At 34.5% G+C, this 25812-nt stretch overlaps 1 protein-coding gene across 13 annotated transcripts in view; it reads left to right on the top strand.

Annotated features, from left to right (window-relative positions):
* FUT8 (fucosyltransferase 8) overlaps positions 1-25812 on the top strand; it is a 192789-nt gene that overhangs the window by 138388 nt on the left and 28589 nt on the right. For all 13 annotated transcript variants that reach the window (XM_080396789.1, XM_080396787.1, XM_080396788.1 and 10 more), the window contains 2 exons: positions 5075-5189; positions 18963-19200. In XM_080396789.1, the coding sequence (XP_080252915.1) occupies positions 5075-5189; positions 18963-19200 (353 nt within the window). The remainder of the gene's footprint in view (positions 1-5074; positions 5190-18962; positions 19201-25812) is intronic.

Genomic DNA, 25812 nt, shown 5'->3' with positions numbered 1-25812 from the left:
AGACTGATACAGTGGTTATCAAAAGCAGAATGTCTTGGAGTCTGCTGAGTTTTAGTACTAGTAGATTTGTGTAGACCTTTCTGTGTGGTGAGGTTCCCAAAGAAGTCTGAAGTCATTTAAGTTAAAACCAAACAGCCAGGAGCTAGGTTTTACCAAAATAAAATGTAGACAGGTATTTTTTTTACAGTAGGGAAATTGAAAGGACTTGCATAAAAGAAAACAGATACAAAAATTTCTACAACATTCAGGCTGTGTTCTTGGTGTATTTACAACAGTGGCTTCAAGTAATCGAATAGTCTTATATTGCAGAATGCTCTTCTCTGTTGCCTCTAGTCCCGAGGAGGTTCACTCTTTCATCTTTGAGGTCAGGCTGCCTGCTTCTTTCCCTTTAATCTTTCAGTCTTGCTGAGTGAGTTGCAGGAAAACTCCCAGCTACTTGTGGGCACATCCTTTGACCTTTGGTGTATTGCTGCTTCTGGGGTGTTCTTTTCCCTTAGGATGCACAGTAGCTCCCCAGGGAAGGAGTGGTCTCTTTTTACCTCTGCACGGTCTACCTGAAAGGAAAATAACATAAGTTTAGAATGAGCAAATCAGATGCTCTCATTCACTGTGAGAATCACAGCTTTCTGGAGCGGTGTTTTTGTTATTGCTGTTACGTTTTGTGGGTGGATGGGTTTGCTTGCTTGGTTGGTTTTTTCGTTTTTTAAAGTACATGTGCACTTGTTTCTTTTTTTAAGGGATTTAACAAGTTGCTGAATGCCCTTGTGTTGATGGTGTTGTCTTAAAAAGTTGTTACCTATGTATCTCAGATAAATAGAACACAGCGTGTGAAGCTGGTATTGCTTATTTTTATATATTTTTTATATATATATTATATACATAAACATGCATTTTAAATATTTTAATATATATTATAAACTAATACTTGGATTAGATAGATTAGTGTTAATTATAAGTACTTAAAGCAGTTTGTAATGCCCTCCTTATCTGCTTTCCCACATCAAGTGATGAGATAGTTGTGTAGGGAAAGTGGCTAATATTTTTGTTTGTTGTGAGGGAAGTCTGTTGTATCATAGAGAAGACTTGCTTTTTAAGAGATGATAGACAGTCTCTGTGACTCTGAATAAGTAGTATTAGTCCTTGTACTGTTAGGCAAATGGTCTGCTACTAATATGACAGTACTTCTCTTGCTGGATGCCTTAATTCTGTGTCCTAGGGGTTGTGTGGGTTTTCTCCCAGAGCGTGCTGGTGTTGGCAGATGTTTTTGTCCAGTATTTCACTGCTGATTCTGTTTAAGAAACAATGTAGCCCAAGGCGGAGCTTCTTGCAGTATGGAATATGTAATTGTGTTTTTGTCCTTGCCATAGGGAAGAGGGTTTTTGAGAGTAACTTCATCTTAACTGTGGAAAGACTATTTGATACAAAGTTATCAAAAAAGAACACATTAATTGCCTACTGATCACGGTTGTTTTTTATGTTTGTGTTACATTACTTGCAAACTGGCAGTTACTGGGATAGTTTCATTCCTTCTCCTGCTGGGGAACAGCTGTCTCCAGGGCTTTTGTGGTAGCTGGCCAAGGTTTGAGGCATAGTGTTTGGGTGTATTTTCACATTATTTCCTTTAAATTTGGTGGAACACATCAGCATTTTTTTCCTTCAAGTTTTTATTTGTTGATGTAAAGTTTCTAGGAGGTTTAAATTTAATTTTGTCATATGGCTGGAATAAATGTCTAGACTGATCTTTAAAAATGTGTTAAAAATGCCTGTCCTCCACTCTTTATTTGTGAGTCAAATGCAGGTGAAATACAGGGCCAGATTCTTTACTTCATTCTGCTTTCCAGAAGCAAAATGCTTCTAAGAGCACCTCAAAGATTTAGTTCGTGGTATGAAACAGAAATAACAAGTTGATATTATTGATTAGTAACATAATGAAAGACCAAGTTTGACTTACTAAATTTCCATGAGTGCCACTGTATGAAATTCTTTCTGCCATTTTACTACCCGTAGTAGCCTCTAATAATCCTGTGAGGCTGGTCTTTTGCCTGCATGTTGCTGTCTTGGGCTGGTGGATCGTCAGTCCCTCTACTTTTTAGCTCCCCACATGGACTCTGGTCTTTGGTATTTCTGTGTCTATTCTAAATCTGTATCAGTAAGCCATCATGATGGTCTGTGACACTCAAAAGAAGCTAGCAGATGTAAACCTAAAAAATGCACATTTCCCAGCAGTAGCAATCAAAGAAAGAAGGTGTCTGTGACTGAAAGTGTCTTAAAATTGCACTACCCTGTAACAATTTCTGTGTGATAACACCTGAGAATTTTTCAGTTCCTGGTTTACTTCAGTTTTGTAAGAGTAAATATTTTTTTTAAAAAAAGATTGTGGATACTGTCTGAAAACTCTTTCATTAATTCATAAAATTTCCCACAAATTATTTGTTTTTCTTTATGGTTTGTACTGAGCTAAGCTGCTGCCTTTCCCTGAAGTGTTGAGTCATTCAGGCTGTGTAAGGACTCTCTCATCATTCTTTTTACATCAAAAGTGATGGAGAAGAATTCTATTTCACCTGTTAGGAGGATTATTTAAATTTACCTACTGCCTTTGCTTTGTCATGGTCACCATGGCCAGTAATATAATAAATAAAATTTGGACCGGACTTTTTTTTCCGTAGAAGTAGGAAAAATTAATTAACTGCTGAGAGTTTTGTGGTTTGGGTGGTTTTTGTTTTTGTTTTTTTTTGTTGTTGGTAGGTTTTATATTTTCAGTTATTTTATGCCAACATTTAATAGGAATATATTTCTATGAAGTGAGAGTATACTGATTACTTACAAGTACAGAAAATACTTTTTTAAGACCAGTGAAAGAGTATTTGAAAATTGTTTAAAATGTGGCTGTGGTTGTGAAGCTGCTTTTAATGCTAGTAGAGAATTTTATTTTTTTTTTAATGTTTAGACCTGAATTTTATAGTTTTTCTTTAAACATCCAACATGATTGCATCCTGATTAGGAAGAAAAATATATTTAAACTCCCAAGAAAATGCATGGGTTTCCTTTTTTAATTTGCCTACTAGCCTGTAATGCTTTCTATAAATTGAAAAACACTGCTTTAAGAGGAGCAGACTCTTTTATCTGTTCAGTTATTTGTATATAATACATTGTGCTAGATCTACAGCATCATTAATTTTTAATTTGGTTCTTATTGTCCCTAAACTGTGTTAACATGTTACTTTGAGTATTAAGTGTCTTTAATAGTTTGTCATTTGGATCTAGTTACCTGATGATACTTTAAATTATTTAAATTGTTCGTACAAAGCCAGAATAGTGTGTTTCGAGCTCAGTTACCTTGTAAAAGAAAATTCAACTTATACAACTTGAGATCAGAATGTAAATATGGTACTACCAATTGATTGACAGAAGGTGAACACCAGGGCTGCTGAACAGCTTGGGTATAGTGTTTAATACAGCAACAGTAGATGATACAGTAAGTCATTGTCACTGTGATCCTGTGTAGAAGTATGGGTATGAAAACCAGAATGAGTGTATAAGAGTGGAAAGCTATAGATCCATAGATCGTTATTAGCAAGAGAAGGTTGTCTGATAACTCTGCTGATAAAAGTGGCTCTGCCCGAGTTTTATTTATCTCAGTATTTACTGTTTAAATACCGTGTCAATGGAAATAGTTACCTAGCAGAGATATGTCATCTGCTCCTTTCTCACTTACTAACCTTGTTTTCAGGGGATAAGCTTAGCTAATGGGGTTTGTGGTTCTAGTACTAAGTGCTGACAACAATGGTGTCTTATATTACTTCACTAACAAGACCACTTCAAAGGTTGTTAGGAAATATGCTTATCTTCGCTCACACTCTTTTTTGTCACCTCCCAAATTTCTCTGCTTTTGTTCTGTTGCAGCTCTTCCTAGTGATCAAGCTTTTCAGGCAATAGATTGCAACATCTGAAGTCCGGATGAAAGAATTAAGAAAACTGATTCAAACTTAGAACCTCAGCATTGTTATGGAGAAATGTTTAGCAATTTTAAATATTCTCCATCTGTAAAGCCAACTCTGAAATTATTGGTTCTGAGTTGAACTACTGGTTACTTGTAGACAGCCATTAATGTTTTTATAAATATTTTTAATAGTTTGTCTCTAGTTTTCTTTTTCCTCCCAAAACAATAGATATAAAATCTTTTCCTGGCTGGTACTGTTTGGGCTGTTTTTCATAAAATTCCTGGCTAATCTTAGGAAATATATGTCATATACCATCTTTCTTGTCATGACAAGGAGTTCTTTATCCTCTTATTTGGCCATTGAGATGTGATAACCGGAAGAAAAACAATCTCTAGTGTAGTAGGTAACCTCAATTTAATATTGGATAGTTTCATAAAATTCACATTCTGTAGTCTAGACTTGTAATATGGCCATGAGTCTGTTTTAGATTTTGAATTTTTTTTTCCATGTGGGTATTAGTAGCGTGCAGTGCAGTCATTCTAAGCAGGCAGAAGGCTTATCTTGTTCCAGAGCCAGGAGCTCCATACCGTAGAAAATACTGTTTACTAAATGTAAACCTTGTAATAACGTTCTATAGTTAGCTTTCACTGACAAAAATAGAAGGATTACTGTCGTTGCTGTGCTAAAGACACTTGTAATATTACATTGTATAGAAGCATAGTAAGATGATTGTAGGAGGCAAAGTAATAATGCACTAAAATAGAAACCACTGTAGGAATCACTGTTGCACTTTCATCTGGAGCCACTGGATAATGTATCTAGCACAGAACTATTCTTGCTTTTTAGTTTCCTTTAGTATATACCAGAAACAAATGCTTTATAGCAGGCCCAAGAGTTTTTCTAATTCATCTCCTGTTTAATACTGTAATTGGTGTGGAACATATGTTAAATGGAGGACAGAGTCTTTCTTCGCTGTTGTTTGGATTGTGGGGTGGGAGGTGGCATGAAGAAACTGTTTTTGAAGCTATAATTGAAATACCTGTTTAATTTGTCTTTGTTTTCATCTAATCCAATTTAGTAATGTTAAAATTGTTTCCCATTTTTTTAAGATGGCTTTCCATTGTTGCTTACAGGTCAATAATGACTGACTTGTACTACCTCAGTCAAACAGATGGAGCAGGAGATTGGCGAGAAAAAGAGGCCAAAGATCTAACAGATTTGGTACAGAGGAGAATAACTTATCTACAGGTAAGAGGGTAGAGCTTTTAAATCAAGGTAAACATTTTTTATTTTAGCAATATGCTTGCAATAGAATTGCATGACAATTTTAAGTGAATGTATGTAAATGAATTACAAAAGAAATTAGAACATATGTTTCAAACATTATTTTATATGTATATTGAATGACAGTATTTCAAGCAAATCTTTGGGTTTTGGGTTTTGTTGTTGGTTGATTTTGTTTATTTGTGGGTTTTTGATTGTTGGTTGGTATTGTTTTTTTTTTATCTGTGGTTTTCACTGGGCTGATTTTACCTGTTTGGATTCTTTGTTTTATTATAAAAGATAGGTCTCTGGTTTCTGTTTTTTTATGCTTCAGAGTATCAGAATGCATACATATGTTTGCATAGTGTTAAAAATGAAAATATGAAAGTCCTTGTATGGAACTTCCGAACAAGCAGCCATTTTAAAAAATATGAGTATGCAAAATTGGAGTGCTTGTATAGTATATTGTCCAGTCCTTGACTGTTTCAACAGATGAGTGAGACTTCTCATAGATGCTCATATTAGTGAGTGCATAAAGCCTTTTTAAAAATGTCCTATTGTGTGGCTATAAAATTTAAACAGATGTTGATCTGAAGGTTTTGGGACTTAAATTCATGTATGAATGCATGCACCTATTAATATAGTGATCAAAAATCTTAGATGTAGTCAATTTTATTTTTACTTGGTTTGTTTTTCCTTGCATGTATGCAAGTATTTCCTTGCACCTCTCTACTCTGTTTTGTATGGTCACCCCTAATTCTCTATGTAAATAGCTGAATGAGGTTCTCAGATTTTCATTATTTCACAGTTCAGCTATTGAAACCTCTTCTGTGATCAAGCTGTGTATTTGTTGCTTCTTAAATAAAAAAAGACACCCTTCCATGGAAAAAACTCTCTGTAAATTTTACAGGAGACATCATGTTATTATCTTCCTTCAGCTCCTTGAGAACTGTTCCTTAGTCTTTCATTTTTGATGTCACTGTTTGGCAATGCTTTTCATGCTGATAAATATGGTCTGTCTGTACCTTTTTCTCCTCTTCCATTGCATCCATTTGTTGTCTTATCTAAGTGTGTATATGTCTCTGGAGAGTGATTGTCTTCCTGTTGCACATTTTGCAGTGTTCAGGGCCTTAGTTCAAAACTAGGACCTCCAAGTCTGTACAATGAATAATAAAAGTCAAAGGAGGTTAGGAGAACAAAAGCTCAAAATTAAAGCATTAAATAAATGCTTACATTGTTTTCTAGTGAATTTGAAAAAAAATTACTTACTGAGCGAAGAGCTGAGAGCCTAATTAGCTGCTTCTAAAATTTATTTAGATGCCTGTACTCTGATAAAAGGCTTTCTTTTGTATAGTGGTAATTTATTCTCATTTAAAAAAAGTAGTAGAAACAATATCAAGAATGAAACCAATGCCAGGTCACAACACATATAATCTTAATATTTCATATTTGTAGCACAACCAAATAAAGCCTTTCAGAAACTGTATTATATAGTCAGGCACTTTACCAAGAAAGGTAACTATCTTTATCCCATTCCCTAATAAGGAAACATGATGGTTAATGTGAGCAGGTAATTTACAGAAAGTTGTGGCATTAGGTGCAGAATTAGAACAGGTCTAACATGCTTGGCTCAATTTCCATCATACAGGCCACTTTTGTTTCTGGTTTATTTATAAATTTCAGAAATCAATAAAATAATGTCATGGGAAGAACTGAGCTTTTTTCATATTTATGCATTTAAAATATGAAATTAATCATTATGGGTTCATCCTATCACACTGAGAAACACATAAGAAAATTAGTATTTCCCTCATTATTTATTTATTAAAGTTCTAGTATTTTCTATATTACATTGGAAATTACTTTGATTTTTGTTTTTAATAAGCCATTACTGGTAGATTATAGAAATTAGAAACATATAAATGTATTACTGCTGCACATCAAGTTGCATATGACTGTTTCACATGGAAGGATATAGAAATTATACAGGAAGGACTTGTATTTCCTTAGTAACTATCTCGGAGGTTTAAGTTGAGGAATGGTGATACATATTTTCCAATTCTAGCTTCTATAGTTGTTGACATTTTTAGCATTATAATTGTGCAGGTCATCAAAAACAGCACTAAATTCTTGGGGATAGCAAATATGCAACAACATATTCAAAATTATTTGGGTATTTCATGAACAAATAGTATTACCCTGTCTTTTAAGTCTTTTAAGTTAGTTGAAACATTTTAGCTGTATTGGATGCTCGGTTTTTATTGTAATAAAATATGAAACAGACATAAGTGATGAGCCTTCTCTTGCTAAACTATTATTTCTTTTATATGCTTACAGTGTTTCTTTTTATTAATACCTTTTCAGGCTAAACATACCTAACATTTTCAATCATTCTTTGTGTATGAGAATTTATAATACCTTTAATTTTTTCTTCCTGATGTCTTCCCTTAACACTAATTCTTCACCAGGCTATTAGAAGTGAGCATCCACTAGCTGAGAAATTACAATAGACTATTGATTTATAGAATAGCACCAAAATACATTTTTTTCTTATCTTCCTGGGGGTTTTTTGTTTGGGTTTTTTTTTCAGTCTAAGGTATTAGCTATTAATAGGTCTGTCCCCCTTGAGTTCATGTCACCACGGAGCTATTGAAAATGATGCCCAAAATTTTTAATTCAGCTGAATTTTGAAACTTGAGTATTTTTTTCTTCCACCATGATTACTTTAATTTTAGTTATCAATACAAAATTTCATTTGTCATAAGTCATGCTGTTTACTTTGATTAGTTTCTTCTGGAATTCATGACAATCTTCTCTAGGGTTGACTAATTAAAATGTCTTAGACTTTTAATTTAATGGCTTTGCCTTTTACCAGTTCTTCCATGTTTCATGCAAGGTGCTAGTCCTGCTAAGATAACTAGAAAGAACTTCTCTGTGTATTTGCCACTTCTTGCTCATTTTTTATAATCTGGATTTGATCTTTGTCCCTTACTCCATGACTACTTTGTTTCTTTGAAGGTTGTTAAAAGACCCAAGGAAACCCCAAAAACAAAACCGCAGAAAAATTACACTGTAGCAGGAAATTGGATAGGATGGTTTGATGCCTACGTACGTTTATGGATGCTCATTTACCTCCAGGTGTATACTATTGCCATCAGTCATATAAAAGATTCAGACCTGAAGGTGGTAATTCTCAGTGTGCCACATTACTCAAAGTTGGTTTGGAAACTTAGCCAACTCTTCAAAGATAGAAAATACTCTTTTTTTATGAGCAGTTACAGTCTTTGAGATGGGTCACTCATATATACAATTACTACCATCTATGTTTTCCTTTTTATTATTATTCCTCTTTCTGAAAAAAATGAAGGATCCACTCTTGCCTATATGCCTCTAAGCCAGACATAAGCTTTTGGAGCCCTTCTAAAGACTGAATTATCTCTGTGTTGAATCATAGTTGCAAGTAATCATGCAAAACTAGAATATGTCTGTGACTACACATTTGGAAGCCAAGTTGACTTATTTTCTAGTGTGGGTTTCAGGATGTTGAAGAGTACAGGGCTGACTGCGAGTATGCAATGTAAAGCAGTCCATGGTCTGAAATTAAACATATACACCTCTATTCCTAATGTAACTGTACTATCAAATCAACTAAAATAATAAAAAAATTAATAACCCGTGCCCCACAGTTCCATGCCAAAAAGAACCGTGTGGAACATATTTGTAATTTTTTGTTGTTGTTGTTGTTGTGAAGAATAAAATTACTGTATATCTGGTACATGTTGAACAGTGACAGCTGCTTTATTTTGGGACATCTCCCTGGGAAATCATTTAGCTGAATGATTGTGAATAATGATGACTGCTACTTAATTTAGATAACATTAACATAAAATTGATTTAATGAGACTACATTTGGCTAGTTCCCTGTAGTTAGAGCAACACTTAAAAAGCTAGGACCTTTACATTTAACCAAAAGACCTTATTTTCAGAGATGTTCATTATGAAATGACTGAAGAGAATGTGTAAGAGAAGTCAGACAAGGCCTTCTGTAGTAGTATATGTTCTGGAAGTGGTAGAGTAAGTGATTATGAAGGCAGCAGTTTGTTTTCTTCCCCTTTTGTGCTTATTTTTGTTCTGTTTATTTTAGGAAGTCCGTGATTCAGCATACATTCTCCCAATAGCAGAATATTTTTGCCTCTAATTTTTTTTAAAAAAATCAAACCCATTTTGTTTAACTTAGAAGGTTAAAAATATGAGCAGGTGAGAAAGGTTACTAAGTACTCAACAACATCATGAATTATAATAGTTTGCCATATTCATACTATTTAGTTGGGATTGTATATGTATGCGAGGAAAAGAAAGTTGCTTACAGGACTTTATTCTGAGGTTTCTGGATTTTGCAGTATTTTTGGTGATTTAATATGTCACAATATACTTTAAGACAAAAAAATTTAAATTCTCTCTTCTTTTCTTCCCATCAAAATAAATAATATGTATTTCTAATAAAAGTACTCATACTAAAATAACAACAACAATAAAAGAAGCTCTGGGCATTCTGCATATATGCAAATGACTTCACAACTGTCAGTCTTGAAAAGTGTAAACTTGTATCCTTCAATAATTTAAATCTAATGTATTATATCTTTTCCCAGTAATTGTGTCACTCATGAGGAACAAATTGTAGTGTGTTGTGGCAATTGTAGTGTATTGTTGGTGTTGAGAAATTCAAAATAATTTGAAACAAAGGCAAAAGTAAATTCCAGAGAGGAAAAAATCTCATAGAAAATTCTCCATCAGTATTTACTTTTTTTTTAGGGAGGAGGAAGACACTAGCTGAGGGACTTCAGCTGTATGTCTGTATGGGCACTGTTTTGGGAGAAGAGATGATTTCTTTAATGAGCAGACTTTGCAGACTTTTTTCTATTTTCCTGTGGTAGACTCAGCATCCTCAGGTTTATTTGAAAGCTTTCTGGCTTTTAGTCCAAATACATAGAACCCTAATAAATCACTTACTCAAGGAGAAAAATGTAATTAATGCTAGTTCCAATTTCTGAATACAATTAAGTAGTAGACCTAGGAATAGTGTTGGACTAGGTGACCTTTAAAGGTCCCTTCCAACCCAAACTGTTCTATGATTCTATGAATAGCATACTTTAATAATCTCATCTTGTAATGATAAAAGCAAGATTAGATACTGGCAAGGCAAACGGTTGAAAAACACCATACCCTTAAGCTTAACTGAAGTGTTCCTGGCCACAAGTGCTACTTGCTTAGCTAGGTAGCATAGATCCAGTCAAGATTTATGGTTATGAATTCGTAATATTGACACATTTGGCTATGTCTTCTGATTGTCTTAAACTCGACAACTATGTCTATTAGTAATTTGATTAAACTTCAGTCATTTGACTTTCATACACTCATTCATTTAATTGTAAAAGAATCAGTGCCACTAGTGGTCAACAGAATTGAAAGGAGATAATGACAGTCATGTGGTTGTCTAAGGGGAAGTCACTGAACATAACAATTAATAGATTCTGTCCCAGATCCAGGTTTACTGACAGACTAGTAATGCCTAAAAATGTAGCATCCAGCAGATGGTTATTGTTACCTTGTTACATTCTTTTCTACAGCACCAGTTTAACATTTTCTTAATGCAGTTTTTTCTGTTGAAATCAGTGGGGAAGGTGAAGGTGAGAAACTCCTAGTGCATCAACTAGAGAAGACTGAAGTTTGCACTTGCCTTTCTTTAGGCAGCAAAGAATCCATGTAGGAGGAATCCAGTAGTTAAAAATAAATAGGAAACTTGTTTGATTAGTTTTAGTACTTCCAGAATTACTTGAATTGTCTTGGGAAATGATGTCATTTAAATAGTTAATTAAAAAATGAAACTGTCTTTAAGACACATTTTGTCAAGTAAGGTTACTGTAACTGGCCTACTTCAGGTTTGGATGTGTGGCTTGAACTGAAAATTTCTTACAAAGCCACAGGAGCTCAGTTCACTGGTTGGAGGGCTGTGCCCGGTTCTCCACCCTCCTGTGCAACCCAAAACCTACTTATTGAGAGATTTAGTTATACTTTTGATGGATTCGCAGGAATGTTTGTAATTTAATGTGCATTTTCTTTCTATTTTACTACTTATATTTTAATAGTTCTGAATTACCTACTGAAAGTCTTTGATTATTTTTTTTTTGTAGTTGTGCATCACTGGTGTTTATTCATGTTTTTTGTGAACAGCTTCTTTCATTGTGTATTGAACCATCTTTACTGTTTCATAGTGTAAGCTCATCTGTATTTTGCAGTTCTTTTCCCATTTTTGCCAGGTTTCTGAATTAATTGCCCAGCGCTGGAAGAGTGATTTGATTCCTTCCCAGTAACGCTAGAAAAGAAAATGTAGGCATATGAATGAATCTAAGCATTTAGAAATTTAATCTTTTGGGCAAAATAGATTTAAAAGTAGAATGAACTGAAGAGAAAATAGCAGACAGCAAGCCAATTTTTCTGATTTTTCTGTAAAGGTTTAGAAAGGGACTGAATAGTTTCTATCACATGTCAAAATGCAGAAATTATTTGATTTTTGAATATGTCAAGAAATGTCTTGGGTCATCTTCATTAAGTTACCTAGTAAATTCAGTATCTGAAAGTATGGTATTAGTGTAATAACCACTGAATCAAGTGTGATTGCTGCTGATATCTATATTAGGTTTTCTTTAGCATTTCTATATAGTGGACTGAGGAGTGTAGTGTGGTTAGTCCGTCTGCATGCTGGGATGTTTTACTCATCTGTAAGTTGATAATAATAAGCTGAAGCTTGTGTATTGTAGGAGGGTAGGTGCAAGCTAGAGGAATTAACATTAGAGGCAAGTAAGTTTTCCTCTCTCAAATCAAATACATAATATTTCTGACTAGGGAAGGAAGACCATTATTTTTTTTGTTGATGGTTGGTTGTGTCATTCCCCACCCACCCAGTAGTATTGAGGGGAGCTGGTAAGAAAAGGAACCATTACAAGTGGCATCAAAAAAAAGGGGGATAGAAAATGGTGTGAATTAGATGTGTGACCACTAGAATGAGAAACACCTCTCATTGACACCATTCTCTCAAAAAATGGGATTTTCCACAGAATTCGGGTGGGACTGTCTCCTCCAGCACACTGTGTACCATTAAGGAATAAAATATTTATTGAAAATATAAAAAGTAACACCTTTGTTAGTAAGCATATGCTGAGAGTACATTTCTCTAAACTTTTTAAAATTTGAGGTTCTCCTGCACCTGGGTTGGGGCAACCCCTGGTATTCATAAAGGCTGGGGGATGAAATGATTGAGAGCAGCCCTGCTGAGAAGGACTTGGGGTACAGGTGGATGAAAAGCTGGATGTGAGCCAGCAATGTGTGCTCACAGTCCAGAAGGCCAACCGTATCCTGGGCTGCATCACAAGTAGCATGGCCAGCAGGTCAGGGGAGGTGATTCTGCCCCTCTGCTCTGCTCTGATGAGACCCCACCTTGGAGTACTGTATCCAACATAAAAAGGACATGGACCTGTTTGAGCAGGTCCAGAGGAGGGCCGTGGAGATGGTCACAGGGCTGGAGCACCTCTCCTAGGAAGACAGGCTGAGGCAGTTGGGGTTGTTCATTCTGGAGAAGAGAAAGGGGCCCCAGGGAGACCCTACAGCAGCCTTCCAGTAGCTAAAGGGGCTGACAAGAAAGCTGGAGAGGGATGTTTTACAAGGGTGTGTAGTGATAGGACAAGAGAGAATGGCTTTAAACAGAGAAAGGATAGGTTTAGGTTAGATAGAAGGAAGAAATTCTTCAATGTGAGCATAATGAGGCACTGGCACAGGCTGCCCAGAGAAATTGTGGATGCCCCATCCCTGGCAGCGTTCAAGACCAGGTTGGATGGGGCTTTGAGCAACCTGGTCTAGTGGAAGGTGTCCCTGTCTATGGTGTGGGGGTTGGAACTACATGATCTTTAAGGCCCCTTCTAACCCAAACCATTCTATGATTCTCTGTTATGATTCTATGAAAATTTACAATCACCACAGTCATTTATCTTTTAGTAAAAGTAAAATGTATGTTAAACAGCGGTTTACTTTTGCCATTGTCATGAGTTTTGATGGTTAACTGCACTCTTGAAAACGGTGGAAGATAGACATTTAGGCAGCACTTCTGACATCTTTCCCATCTGGTCCTATTGACTCTTGTAAACAGGCTAATGAATAGCCCTGAAGAAGAAGGTTCTTTGAGCACCAAGAGAAGTAGAAGATGGAGACCTGGAAGTAGTTCTAAGACTATTTGTACTGTAGTCAAACAATGGCAGGGAATGTTCCCAGGCACTGGAACATAATATTCTATACTGTTAAGTTCTTAACTGTAAACAGTTCCTGGCATGGTTTTGACTCACATCAAGTAGCCTTCTCACAAACAATTCTTTGGTTGTGTTTGAGATTTAGCACAATACACTCTTCATAAATCTGCTGTGAGTGGCTACCCTGTTTTAAGAGGTTTAGCAAGTTTAATAGCATGGATGCAGTCATTTCTGTGCCAGCTAGAATAAGTCTTGGGCACATTTGATTTGCTACTAAAAGTTTTGCCTATGTTTATATGTTTCAAATTATCATGTTTCTAACAATTTTGATTTTATTTGATTTTTGTTGCTATTGTTGTATGCTAGTAATCTGAATGTAAAAATACCACATGTAATTTTGAAGCCACACATTACATTAAGAAAGTACTGTGGTGTTTCATTATCTTTCAGTAGCTTATGGAGTTAGTGAAGTGTATTTTACTCAAGAGCCCTTAGTCACCCGATAGGAATAAGAAAGAAGAATGAACTCATGGTACCAATAATTTGCTAGAGAGCATTATACTTATTAACTCTTTTGTTTAATATGTAGAATTATGTGAACAGAGATATGGTCTGTTCTCATGATTCTTGCTGATGGTTCCATTTAAAATGTTGCTATTTACAGGAGAAATAAACACCCACTTTTTAGTAATGGGTATTTCCCACTATAGCTATAATTTACCCTCAAAACTTTTTCCAGGTCTTCAGATCTTTTACAAAAAAGTGCTGATTTATTCTATTACTTCCCAGGATTTCAGTCTCTCTGTTGTTGTTGTTTTCTATTTAATTAGAGGTAGAAAATTAAGACCATAAAATCGTTGCATTTCAAATGAATTATTTGAAATGTCTGTCTTTAATACCGCCAGTATTCTGTAAACTTTCTGCTAAACAGCTTGAGACTAACAGTTGCAGAATTTTATGCTATTAGCTATAACCTCAGTTGTGTTATCTTTGACTGGATATTAATATTGTAGTTTACAGTCATCTGCACCGAATTTTGGGTTATGTACATGGGGGAAGACAGTCTTCAATGCTCAGACACATACACAGTTGATTAATACCATCAATTAACAAGATCTTGGAGTTACCACAGACAATTCTGTGAAAATATAATCTCAGTACTCAACAGTATTTAAACAGTAGATCTGCCTCAAGGGTAGACTGTGCGGTTCTAGTCCCTTACTGTCAGAAAGGCTATAATAAAACTAGAAAACTTGAAGAGGAAAGTAATGTGGATGATCAGATACATGAACTTGATACCTCTGAGAGTTAAAATTAGATGAAGATTTCATTCTGCTAGCAGAAATGAGAAGGGGATGTGATACACAGAGGTCTACAAAAATCTTGAGTGCCCTGGAGAACTTGAGTAGGGAATGACAGTCCTGTATTTTGAAGTATGCCTTCTTTAGAAGAGACAAGGCTCATACTGTGCTGCTTTTGCAGAGTGAAGTTGAAGGTTGAATTTCACAGGGCATACATGTTTGGGGCAGTCAGTTATAATAGCACAGAATCTGCTTCAGTGTCATTAATCTTGTAAAGTTTTATAATGGCAGCATTCCTTTGGCGGACCATAGGTACTAAAAATAACTTGTGAATAATTTTTATTTAAAGGCTAGTGGTTCCTGTTTGGTTAAAATAGTTGTTAAATAGATGCAGGAGAACAATTTTGAATCTTAGGAAGATCAGGTCAGTTATTCAAAATCAGCCATTCCTTCAAACAGGCAAACCAACGAATGTTAATTAAATCCGAGGCTAACACTACTTACTATTTCTCTCATTGCTAATGCAGTTTTGTAGGTCTGCAATATAATAGGTGATTTGCCAGCTCTATTAGTAAAGGAGATGTCAACCGGACTTCTGTAACTCTGCTACAGTCATGTGGCCTGCATACCTCATTACAAAGGTTGTGGTGTACTACAGAAGAATGAGGGAGATACATTCCTTGAAGAGAAAACCTGGATGCACTACTTCCCTTGTAACCTAGGCAGGAGAGGTAATTTGTAGCCTAAAGGACTGTAAAACTTCTTAAGAGGAGGAGCTGGGATCTGCCAGTGCTTAAAAGTAGGAGGGAGTGGCATATTGCATTTATTTGAGACTTTAACTGTATCAATTTAGTGGAAACCCTGAATTTTGTGAGAGCAATGGTGTATGCCCATGGTACTAGTGATGAAAGATGATCAAATCAATTTTGCCTGTTATAAAAATCCACTGTTATTTTAGGTGACATGCAACATTCTCTTCCAGAAAAATACATGATTTTAACCATTTTACAGTTCTAAAAATTTGTTACTGTATTCGGTTGCAGTGTCCATAGAAGTAATTCTGAGAAAAATAAAAAGTGTAACCTCTGGCATGGCTTGATAATCTACAGTTCTGTATATTGAAGTATGTTTTGTGTGCTTCGTTGGGTGTTTGGGGTTTTTTTTTGGTGGGTTTTTGTTAAGTTTTTTAGTGCACTTTTATGGCTGTTACATTACAGGGCTTGACAATCCTGGAGGTCCCTTCCATCCCTCTCTTGATTATGTAGACAACTCAGTTGTGTGTGTGGTGAGCAGTGCAGTTAAGGATGAGAACAGAGTGCACTGCTCATTCAAATCAGAGATTAATAATGCTTTTCTGTGACTTTGTGCCAGGAGGAAAAATCTTGGCAGTCTTCACTGGATTTGAAATTGGCTGTTATTATCCTTTATCAACTCAATACCTTTATGGGTTGCTTTGGTTGGCAATTTTGGCTTACGAACACACAAGCTATTATGATACATGCAATGTGATTGTAATTTGCATTCCTTCTCAACAGTTATTAATTCTACCTTTTTTCAGGAAATGCCAGTTGAAACTGCAGTACATCTAAGTATCTCCACTTTTTTTTTTTTAAGTTCTAAAGAAATGATTTAAGCTCAAATACTGCATTGTCTTAAAATTTCAGTATAGAAATCTGAAAAAAACAGTCATAAAGAAATTACCTTAACTAGCTTTCTATTCAAGTCACAAACTAATATTAATATATATACTTTCTAGTTAAGTCTCCAAGTAGTTAGAACCAAGTGAGTGCATTATATTAGCATTAGTAAGCAGTCATGGTATCAAGTTATGTTTCTTTATGTGATTCCTACTTGATTTCCATAATATTAATAAGCTATTATATGAAACTGCATTTGCATGTAAGAATGTTAGAAGGGCACACCTTACCTAAGTTTACACAACTTCAGATATGGCGTCAACTAAATGCTTTCAGTTTGAAGAGGACACAGGCATTTAAAGGTAATAGAAAGTGTAGACAACATTATTAGTATTTTCTATACATTCTCATAGATTACCCCTTCCAAAATAGTTACAAAAAGATTAGTTTCTGTGACAGTTTTTGCTATGTGGAAAAAAATGGGAAGACAGTCTTAATAAAATGCTTTATGGCTCTGTTGACATCTCTAATGTATCTGTTGTCCCTGTTTATGTGCTTTCTTTAAAAAAAAAAAATCTTGATTTTAAATGTCTCAACAAAATTATATTGCAAAATCATTAATTAATTTTAAAAATAAATAAAATTCTAAGTCAATTGATATCTTGTGACAGGCTTGTATGTCCTGCTTTTTGGTAAATACAGTTTGCTAATGGTTTAGTTTTGTCCATGATAGTTCTTTTTCAATCTGGTTATAGTATGTTACACAAAGGTATTAAAACTCTCCTGAGATAGTCTATATAATGTATGAATTATTTTTAAGTAGCAGTTAAAACATCTAGATACATCTTTCAAAAACAGAAGTAAAACACATAAACACAAAGTACAAATTTTCAACTTCTGCAACTGAATACTTCTGTCTGCTTCTGACAGTTCTCTAAATGACAGAAAGAAGCTTCTTATATTTTTTTATTAGACCATATTTCAGTTGTAAAATTAGCAACATAACAATAGACACCATTTTCTGGGTTTTGAGCTGAAGTATTTTCTGCACAGGAACAGTTAACAGCCGAAAATGACTACTTGCACCTGCTATTATTGCACTTCATTGAGTGGTGGAAATATGTCTGTAGATTTAGGGAGGAGATATTTTTTCATGGAATTCTTGCTTTGTGGACTTGCACACAATACTAGAAAACCCTTTTTCTCTCCTAAAAGACTATGGGAAGTAGATTCGTTATAGTCTCAAAGGTACCTGTTAGGTTTAGTCTCAAGCTACTCATCGGATGTTGTGATAGCAAGAGTACTGGTCTGAGCAACAAAAATTAGGAACAGAAATTTTGATTTATTGCTTTTCATAGCTAATTATACTTTGAATCAATTTTTTTTTCCTTAAAATGAAAAAAAAACCCAAATGTTGAAGTAACATGTTATAGGGTTTGCTTTTTCTTTCTCTTTTTTTTTTTTTTTTTTGGATCTGAACTATTTTCCCCTCTTTTACACACCTGAATGAACAAATTACTATTGTTTTTTAAAGTATTTTACAACTCAGACTATTCAGATGGAGAGATCTCAGTTCTCTAGATGGTGGTTGTTGGTTTTTGGAAAAACCTGATTTGTTGCAAATTTATGAAAAAAATTATTTAAAGTTGCTTAGATGCAAGAGAAACAATTTTTGTTGACACTCAAATATCAGTAGTCTTGCAGCCGAACTGAAAACTGACTTTTCATCCTTGAGATTTTATAGAAAACCTTTCTGGAATGCAGAAGTATGTCTAGAGGCATGCAGGTATGAATGTGTACATCAAAGTACTGTATTTTACAGAAAGAAGAACTTCTGTGGATTCTGTGGTTGTGTTGTCCACATACATTAAAATGTTTATTAGTTTGTACTTTTAAACATAACGTTCACATCATGTAGACATTTACCTCCTTTGTTGTTTCTTGGATTGTGGAAGTGTTGTATATTATTCTATTGAGAGTGCATCCAGATTAAAATACTGTCTTTTTATCAGTCTGCTCAGTTATCTGTTTCATATTCTGTATTTGGTATGTGGTCAGTTAGTCTGGGAAGCAGTCCATTAATAAGCGTTGGCTTTATTCTGTATCTAGTAGACAGGTGGAAATTTTCTTTTGTTGAGTGACATGCATGCTCATTGAAAGAGAACTAACAAACTTGGAAAAATGCCAAAGGAAAAAGCATTGCAACACTGAAAATCATGTTGATGAAATGTGAACCTTGAGTCCAAATGTTAGGTTATTCTGACAGATTTACAAATGAGAATGTAATTTAAAATCTTGAAGGTACTCTATTTTCTGTTAGGATAGTGAAGTATGTTCAATAACTGTTCATGTTCACAGTGAAGAATTCACATAAAATTTTCATGGAGCTGAAGCTTACTCATCCATTTTAATATGAGATGTATTATAGCAGGATGGCTGGTGTGATTTATGACAGTTTTTCAGAAAAAGTATGCCATCGTGTATATCTTCTCTTCAGCTTCACTTTTTCATCCATACTTACAGAACCCGAAGGATTGCAGCAAAGCTAAGAAACTTGTGTGTAATATTAACAAAGGCTGTGGCTATGGCTGTCAACTTCATCATGTAGTCTACTGCTTCATGATTGCTTATGGCACTCAGAGAACACTTATTTTAGAGTCTCAGAATTGGCGCTATGCTACTGGTGGCTGGGAGACTGTATTTAGGCCTGTAAGCGAGACATGTACTGACAGATCAGGCACCACCACTGGACACTGGTCAGGTAAGATTTAATAATTCAAGTATTTTCTCCCTGGTTTTTTTCAGCTTCATTTACAAACTATTTTGATACCTCTTTTTTAATGTTCTGTACTGTGTAATAACTATTGACTGCAATTGTATATGCAAGCCTCTTCTAAATTTTATTTTTGCATTGTATTGAAAACCTATTATTGTTATTAAGATATCTCTGTTTTGGAAGAGACTTTTAAAATATAAAAATTCTGTATTTCAGATTTAAATCATAATCCTTCAGCAGTCTGCCACTGTGTTATGTGCCAGATATGAATTCAATTTTTATGGGAACAAAGTATTAAATACAGACTGTTGTTGGTAAACTTTAAAACAATAAAGCATGTTTCAAATACAAAGCAAAAGAAACACAAAGAAAATGGTATCAAATAGTCATTCACATACCAACAAAATAATGAAATTGAAATAGTTTTTAATGTAAACTGAACTGACTTGAAATTCAGGGTGTAAAAACAGTGGTGATGTTAAATACCTTTTTATTTGTAGATCAGTAAGTTGGTCCATTCTTAAACTAGGCTGAACAATTTTGCTACAATGCTTAGGTGGACATTCATGTTTGGAGGATCAGATAGCTTCGTCTCAAAGTAAATAAGTGTTCATTTTAATGGAATTCTCATGGTCGGCGTGTTGAAAAGTTGTGAACATCTGCATGTTTTTATATTTTTTTCTCTATCTTTTAAACAGTTTTCAGGTATTGGTCAAATTGAGTAGGTATACAGCTCAACTGGAGATGCCTGGCAGTATGCTGACATTTTGCTTTCAATTTATAATTAATACTATGAGTAATGTTTTAAAATTAAATTTCTGCACAGGTAATTCTTATGTGAACAATTGTCAGCTTTTTAAAACACAGATTTTGTTGATTCTTCCTCTGGGTTTAGATATACTTATTTTTTCTAAATCTCTAAGTGGGATTACAGTGGGCATTTATAAACGTTACAATGACTGCAGGGAAGACACAGTTGATCAAAAATTATACAACTGCCTGTTCTTACCCAAGATCAGATGAATTTTAGTGAGAAGTGAGATGTCTTCATTGATAAAAGGAGATTCGTGGAAAAAAGCATAATTAAACAATTGGGTTACAGACAGATGGAATGTTAATTTTAATAATGTTTTTTATTATTGACAGTTATAGTCCATGTAAGTATTGCATGAATAGGTAAGCTAACAATGGGTAGAGAATGGGCTAAGCTATGGACAAGGCAAGTAAGGGGTAAGCTGTGTCAAAGAGAAATTCCTTCAAAGGGTTGGGTTTTCCTGTTTTGATAAACAAGTATGAATCTTCATACGTGCAAGTGAATCTTACGTCTTCCTATGCGGTTGATAGTCAGAACATATCAGAATCTCCAGTCTTTTCAGTAGGATACTGCATACCTGGTGCATGTGGAATCTTCAAGAGTTTCACTGTTAATGTGTTAGAAATCACGAATTAACTTTTCCAGATTTACAAAATCCAATTTACAGATTGGTGTGTAAGCACACTTGTGTGTTTACGCATTGAAACAACATCTGCGCATTGAAGTAATGTCTGTTCTTCAAAGTTTCAAGATGCTGCAGAACTTTTCTTCGAAAATTCTAGAAGTTTTTGTGAATGAGAATATTTTCCAAAAATTAAATTTTAGAAGTGGTTGAATGTTTTCTAAGAATAAGTAGAAATGGAAAACTGATATTTGAAACTCCAGCTGAAGTTTTATTCATGTTTGGCAAAATTAGCAATTGAAACTGCCATCTGGTCATGATTCTGGGCAGACTGCTCTATGTGATCCCAGAATTTAGTTGCAGGCAGTTCTGTGTGCCTTGCATTTAGCATAATAAGCTGTAAACCACTGTTCTGGAGCACTTATGCACACATGCCTTAAAGACTATATATTTTCATGAAAATCTGTTAAAGTAGAACATGATTTCCTGCAATATGGGCTGTTGCTGATAAACGTACAAATAATGTTTGCTTTTAGCTCTCTACAGTTTTGTTTTGTTTTGAGATTAGTTTCTAGATGAGAATGAATGGTTTGAAGGCTGAACTCATGCAATATCTTGATCAACTTTTTAAAAAAAATTAACTAATGCCACTAATTTGCATTTTGATATTCTAGAGATATAAGATATTCAGCTATGAAAGACAGTGTCTATGGTAAGCCTACTGGGTAGCCACACACACTGTAAACGTGTTAAATTCCGGTCTTCTGCAATGGACTGATCACTGAAGGCGGCTACTGATGGTTGATTGCTTTTACTAGCTTCAATGTGGCTTCAGTAGGAGTCTTCACTGGATACTTAATTGCCAGTAAATCTGAAAGACACTCTATCTTGTCAAAGATTTGTATGTGCTTTTTATGTCTTTACAAATTTATACAGATTTTGAATTTTTTTAATTTTGTTTTTATTCCCTGTACCTTTACAGGGACAAATTAAGAAGAGTTTGTGTGCAAACCCACACCTTTAATTTTTTTTTTCTACCGTTTCTGAAATCTGTCTTCTTTTTAATTATATTGCATCTGTTTGACAATTATTTTAGTTGTATGAGCAACATAAAGTTTTGAGGTTTCTGAAGTCTATCTTCAGCAAAATAATTGAGATAATAGTAATCTCTTCTACAAAAGATTGAGGCTTACGTGAGCTGAGAATATATATTATTGGTCCAGTCCTTTCCTAACTAGGCATAAAAGCTAAGCTTGTCTGTTTCAAAAGAAATTAGCATATTTTGAGAATTCGGGAAGTAGGGTGAATTTTAATAAGCAAGCTGACATTAGTCTGATAGCAAAAGATTAGTAAGGCATGTTGTCATCTGTGCAGAGAATTAGGGGTCATCTCATCCCTTGTCATCTCTGGCAGGAGTTGTTCTTTTTGTTTGACACGGTATTCCTACAAGTCAAGTTCAGTTTTTCTAGCTTAAATATGTTAAAAGACTGAGAAATCTGTTTCAGGTTTTGGCAAATACAAGAGTTATTTTACACTGTGGCGTAATTTTTCCTCTTCCTTTCACTTGCTTTCATACTGTCATTCTAAAGGGAAAAAAAATCTTAAGAGATGGTTGTATGCCTGTTCTTTTTCAATTTTAAAGTCGTTCCTTGCCTGTAACTGTAACTTACTCGTAGTTCATTTTTCCTTTATATCTGTGGCCAAACTATTTATGTAATTTAGGTAGGAAGTGTTATAAGAAGCATGTATGACTCCCTAGTAATAAGAACCAAAGTTCAGAGAACTTGTGAAGACATGTTTATCATTAAATTTTTGATTAATTTTCTTTAAAATAGCTATATTGAGCATGAATATTTTTAGTTGCCAGTTCATAATATTCTGTTATCATTGCAACATGCTGAAACAGGTTAGGCCATTTTTTTTGTCATTTTTTACTAGCCGATTTATGGTAACGTGGTGTTATTCCCCACAATACATTGAAGGAGGGCTAGAAAATAACTAGATAAAAAAGCGGGACCATATGATAAATGTGGAAAGAAAACAGATTAATAGAAATCACAGATTAGTATATGGTTAGAAGTCATATCAGCATTACATGATGGGAGAATGAAGGGATATGGAGGTAAAGAAGCCACGTACATGTTTTAAATAACAGCATGTGCTCCTTTCCATGAAGGCTGCAAACCAGTAAAATGAAAGATAACTTGAAAAACCAAACCCGAAATAGTTTCCTGCAGTTACCTTTGAGTATTGACTTTGCCTCTACCTGTGGTTTGAGGAATGAATGCTTTTAAGGCAGATGTATCCAGAGGGGGAAAAACGGCAGAGCTCTTTATTAGGTGGTAGTGCCAGCTTTTAAGTATTGATCGAACCGTAATGTTAAAATACGAATCAACTAATATGTTTATATATATAATTAAAGTGGATGCTGTGGTTTCACAAAATTAATTTTTAATTTATTAAAGCTAATCAGGCCACAGTAATCAAAAAGACTAAATGAAATTTGCAAACCCAAACCATAGAAGTTCTGCAGAATTTATTGCAATAAGTAAGGAAGTTTAATTCCATGAACTAGATCTTCCTTGACAGTAGTTTTTCTTTTATGTAAATCAGATTAATATTTAGTATTATACTAAAAAAAAACTTTAACTTGCATGTGGTTCTGTGAATTATATTTTGCTTCCGTATCTCACTCTTCCTTATAAAGTCCTGCAGAAAAATTTGGTAAATTTGATCCATTTCTGTTTCTAATTCTTAGTATCTTTTTCAATACTCATTTTCATTTATATCTATATGTATCTATCACATTTCGCATATATATATGTATCTTACACATTTATGTGATTGTGAAGCATACTGAGGAATGGTGATTTGAGAGAACAGAGCAGAACAGCAATGCCTGGTATTTGTTTCAGTTGTGTTCATCTTGAAATCAAGTACTGATATTGCATAGAGTTTTTGTTGTGAAGGTGTGTTGTAAGATGCACTATATGAAGACATTTCTGTATGTAAACATGACAAAATATTTAGAAAGTTGTAACTCCTAAAAGGACTATAGAATTCTAATGAGATAGATCTGTGTTTTCAGAGCAATGCAGTAGTCTAAGAGAGCACAGTGTGATCCATATTTCTGCCTACATGGTAGAAAATAGCAGCAAGAAGCTATTTTCACCTTGCAGAGCAATGGCCAGGCTGCAGCACACTGTCTATCGAGTTTTGTTATCTGGCCTTCAGAATGGAAATTGATAAATATGAAAAGATTCTCAGAAAGAACTACATTGATTCAAGGCCAGAAAAGTCTGCTTTACAGTTAGTGATTAAAGAACGTAATTCAATTTAAAAATGAAGCAAGTTTAAAAAGCTCATCCTGCCACATTTTATAGGCATATCTATATGGGAAAATTTTCTACTTTTAGATAAAAGCATGTGGTTGGACAATTCAGATTGGAAATAAGGTCTGTTTTCTGCAGAAAGATTGGCTGGCTACTGTAATTTATTCAGGTGATATGGTACATTCTCCATCAGTAAGTCTTAATTTCATAAAGATTCTGTGTGTTCTTGAAAACTGAGTAGCTATGCCTTGCATGAGGACAAGTAGACTCATTTATTTTAAACAGTCCTTTACCTGCTATTACTCAAGAGATTGGAACAGCAGAAAAACAAAAGGAAAAAGAAGTTGACATGTTTTTTAAAATGTGATTTTACTTTTTTGAGTGAGGTGAGTCAATCCATAAAAGGTATAACTAAAACGTTAGTTGTTATCTTTGAGTGCATGGCAATTTATTTTTTTTTTTTCACTTTCAAATATCAGATCAGCGCTTAACTTCATGAACAAAACTGCTACTGGAATAAAAGAAGCAAAGTCTGAGAAAAATGAAAGTCAAGTTCATTTAACCAGCTGATCTTACACTGAGGGAAAACATGTATTTAGTGTCAGTATTTAGTGTTGTTTTTTATGAAACTTTCATAGTTTATAAATATAAGTTGGTGCTTTCTGGATCTCAGGGAAACAGAACAGCATGCTTTGTTGTAGCTTTACTAGTAATTTAAAAGACGGGTTGTGATCCTGTTTTGACTCATGGATAGAGAAGATTGTAGTTTTTGCTTTACTCTGAACCGATTCTCACTAACATATTCACATAAAAAATAGTTTCTGGAAAGGTGAGTTGTTCTCATGTATGTAAAAAAAAATCTTCAGAATACTGTAAAGAGAGTTGTATTTAGAAGATATCTGGTAATGTAATTGAACTTAGTTCCAACATCCATGTGTAATAAAAAAAATCCTGTTCAATATATTCCTGGGGTTTTTTTTCCCCTTTGCCTTTTAAAAAGGGTTTACTTCTATAGATCATCTCCCCATTGCAGTACAAGGGAAGAGACAGCCTTCCATTAGCCCTAAAATAAGTTAAATTGTAGCCTAAGAGTACATTATTTATTTTTAATTACTTTAAAATTCTTGCTACAGCTTCTTCTTGTTATGAAAATGTGGCTCTCCAAAATCAGGAAAAGAAGTATCTAGAGTTCATCTTAAGAATATATTAGTTATTGTCATAGTTGCATTTATGTAATACAGGTTGTTATCTGAAAATTGGAAAATGATAATTATTGTTGCTGTTACTGAAGCTCCTAAAAGCCTTGTTGCAACAGGTATTTTCCAGGGAGATAGTGTTATAGACTGTAGAATGTTGCAATTGGAATTAGGACCAGTAAGATAGACACAGCAGAAGATATTAGGAGTGTGAGTAATTTTATGCATAGTGAAATTCGCATGAAGACATTTAACTCTGCTTGATTTTTAAATATAGTATGCAGCAAAGTTATTTATGGTTATAATCCTGTCGTGCTGTTTTAGCAGCCTGGCATCATTTCAGACATAGCAGAGAAATGAAGATACCTGCAAAAGTAATTTCTATACCTGGTAGGAAGCAGGATCAAGTACTAAAATAGAGAAGCAGGCTTTAAAAAGAACAGCATTGTTCTGTTCAGAGACCTGAGAATAAAATGAAATCTTGAAAAGGACTTTTAGTTTGGAGGGACTACAGGCAGAAGGAGTAGAAGTGTTACAGTCAGAAAAAGTATAGATGATGTCACAACATTAACTTAAATGTTGTGAGTATTATCATAAAGTTATTAGTTATCTCCTTAACAATTCATAATTAAT

The sequence above is a fragment of the Falco punctatus genome, assembly GCF_963210335.1.
Source record: "Falco punctatus genome assembly, chromosome: 7".
In the NCBI taxonomy this organism is placed as follows: domain Eukaryota; kingdom Metazoa; phylum Chordata; class Aves; order Falconiformes; family Falconidae; genus Falco; species Falco punctatus.
Note: the sequence above shows the minus strand (reverse complement) of the source record. Positions and strands in the feature narration are given on the sequence as shown.